At 53.3% G+C, this 2,905-nt stretch overlaps 1 protein-coding gene across 1 annotated transcript in view; it reads left to right on the top strand.

Annotated features, from left to right (window-relative positions):
* The window catches only part of SEC22C (SEC22 homolog C, vesicle trafficking protein), a 16,545-nt gene that overhangs the window by 10,981 nt on the left and 2,659 nt on the right, over positions 1–2,905 (top strand). Inside the window, exon 6 of the mRNA XM_018573156.1 lies at positions 2,619–2,684. Within this exon, the coding sequence (XP_018428658.1) occupies positions 2,619–2,684 (66 nt within the window). The remainder of the gene's footprint in view (positions 1–2,618; positions 2,685–2,905) is intronic.

The raw sequence follows: 2,905 nt of genomic DNA, 5'->3' as shown, positions 1-2,905 counted from the left end.
TATACACACATGAGCTGTTTTACTTTCTAGAAGATTTGTGTTTGTGTCAGCCCACTCCTGAAATATACACAGCTATGCCACTTAGCACAGCCCTGTCTGAGGGGCCAGGAGAACTGACTCCTTCTCTGCTGTAGTTCAGTAAGAGAGGAGACAGGTGAGAGGGGCGGAGCAGGGTGAAGGTCACAGACAGGAGACAGGTGAGAGGGGCAGAGCAGGGTGAAGGTCACAGACAGGAGACAGGTGAGAGGGGCGGAGCAGGGTGAAGGTCACAGACAGGAGACAGGTGAGAGGGGTGGAGCAGGGTGGAAGTCACAGACAGGTGAGAGGGGTGGAGCAGGGTGGAAGTCACAGACAGAAGACAGGTGAGAGGGGTGGAGCAAGGTGGAAGTCACCGACAAGAGACAGGTGAGAGGGGTGGAGCAAGGTGGAAGTCACAGACAGGAGACAGGTGAGAGGGGTGGAGCAAGGTGGAGGTCAGACAGGTGAGAGGGGTGGAGCAAGGTGGAAGTCACAGACAGGAGACAGGTGCCCAGATAGCAAGGATAACTTGCCACAAACTTGTGGCAGGGTGAAATTGTAATTTTGTTAACTTGCTGCACACGTTCCTGGCAGGTTGTAGACTTGCAGAACGCTCGCAGCACAAGTTCTAGGCGACACTTTTTGAATTTGTAGCAAATTTGCTTGGCAAGTCTACAGCAAGAGTCCTGCAGGTCTTAGCAAGAGCTCTGCAAGCTCGCTGGTCTGGAGACTTGCAATGCAGACTTGCTGTAATTGTGCAACAAAATTGTGAAGCTCGGCAAGTCTGCAAGAGTTTAGCGAGTCATTTTCAAACTTGCAGCACAATTGCTTGCTATCTGGGTGAGAGGGGTGGAGCAGGGTGAAGGCACAGACAGGTGAGGGGGCAGTGCTACAAAATGTGATCTCTGTGGCACGCCGTGCCAATCCAATAGCCTGGGTCTCTGCATTTCATGCCGTGCCCATCCAGTAGCCTTTGTCTCTGCATGGCACACCGTGAGCATTCTGCAGCCTGGGTCTCGGGGTGGCACACCGTGAGCATTCTGTAGCCTGGGTCTCTGCGTGGCACACCGTGAGCCTTCTGCAGCCTGGGTCTCTGGGTGGCCATCTTGTAGCCGGGGTCTCTGCGTGGCACACTGTGAGCATTCTGTAGCCTGGGTCTCTGGGTGGCCATTTTGTAGCCGGGGTCTCATCTAGGGTTGCCACCTTTTCTTCAAGTGAAACCCGAACACCCTAGTGCCGCAATTTTTTTTTTTAGAATATAGAGCAGAGAGCGAGGAGAGGCGGCCAGGAGAAGGAGTAAGGAGACCGATATATAGGAGCCCCCTATATGCGGGCTCTTAGATGGCTGTGTGGGGTCTCAGGTGGGCTATGCGGGGTCTCAGGTTGGATATGCGTGCTCTCAGATGGCTGTGTGGGGTCTCAGGTGGGCTATGGGGGCTCTTAGCTGGCTGTGTGGGGTCTCAGGTGAGATATGCGGGCTCTCAGATGGCTGTGTGGGGTCTCAGGTGAGCTATGCGGGCTCTTAGACGGCTGTGTGGGATCTCAGGTGGGCTATGCGGGCTCTTAGATGGCTGTGTGGGATCTCAGGTGGGCTATGCAGGCTCTTAGATGGCTGTGTGGGGATCTCAGGTGGGCTATGTGGGCTCTTAGATGGCTGTGTGGGATCTCAGGTGGGCTATGCAGGATCTTAGGTGGGCTATGCAGGCTCTTAGATGGCTGTGTGGGGATCTCAGGTGGGCTATGTGGGCTCTTAGATGGCTGTGTGGGATCTCAGGTGGGCTATTCAGGCTCTTAGGTGGGCTATGCGGGCCCTTAGATGGCTGTGTGGGGGTCTCAGGTGGGCAATGCAGGCTTTTAGGAGCGCTGTGCGAGAAGTGCGGTGGTCTCGCCTGGGGTCCTGAGACGGTCAACGTGCTGACAGGAAGGAGCTGGAGGAGATGTGCGGGCTGGTGTCCGTTTACAGGCACCCGCGGCTCACAGGCAGCTGCCTGTGTCAAACAATGTAAAGTTTCCCGGTATTGGCACTTAGTGTCTTGTGTCCGGGTGTCAGCTGACTTGAAACCTGGACACAAGACTCCGAAACTGGACTGTCCGGGTGAATCCTGGACAGGTGGCAACCCTAGTCTCATCCTCATATACAGTGTTGGCCATCAATCATTGCAATACATTTGACGTTTATGCTTCCTTTATTGACCAACTTAAAGTCCAGATATGACCCGAACTGACCTCTGAACCTCCCTCTCCCGCCTCTACATCATGTCCTATCCCATAATATTCACCTTGTTCCTGTAATAAAAATCAGCTTCAATTTCTCCCTGTGATGTCATCACCAGTCTTATAATATTCTTGCAGAAGCAGCGGCTGAGAAGTCAGTTCCTATTGACAAAGACACACACCCAGAACTACATCCGTCAATGCAGCAGAAAGGAGTCATGTGGAGAGGGACAGAGAGGGGTGGAGTTCTGTAGTTTCCTTGAGCAACCCTCAGTGGAGCAGAGGCGCTGTGCTGTCAGCACGGGCAGGAAGTCAGGAGCTCTCCGCTCATCGCAGTGACTTTTACAGATCAAATTTCCAACGTATTTTTATTTCTTTTTATTTAGGACGGGTATGAAAATTCCGGAAGAGTTGTGGCTTTCCTTACAGCCTTCTCTGCAACCATATCGCAGGTAAAGTGTCACCAAATCCGCACATTGTTACCAGCCCAGCGCGGGGCATCGTGTGTTTGTCTGTGTACAGCACCGCGGTATATGTCAGAGCTATATAAATGTGTGACTGTGGGGGAGGGGACATTAGAGTGTCAGCTCCTCTGTACAGAGACTGATGTGACTGTGGGGGGGGGGGGGGGCATTAGAGTGTGAGCTCCTCACAACAGCGACTGTATGGGGTT

This window comes from Nanorana parkeri, unplaced genomic scaffold (assembly GCF_000935625.1).
Source record: "Nanorana parkeri isolate BGI_ZX_2015 unplaced genomic scaffold, ASM93562v1 scaffold2254, whole genome shotgun sequence".
NCBI lineage: Eukaryota > Metazoa > Chordata > Amphibia > Anura > Dicroglossidae > Nanorana > Nanorana parkeri.
The sequence above is the reverse complement of the archived record's forward strand: the minus strand, read 5'-3'. Positions and strand labels throughout refer to the sequence as shown.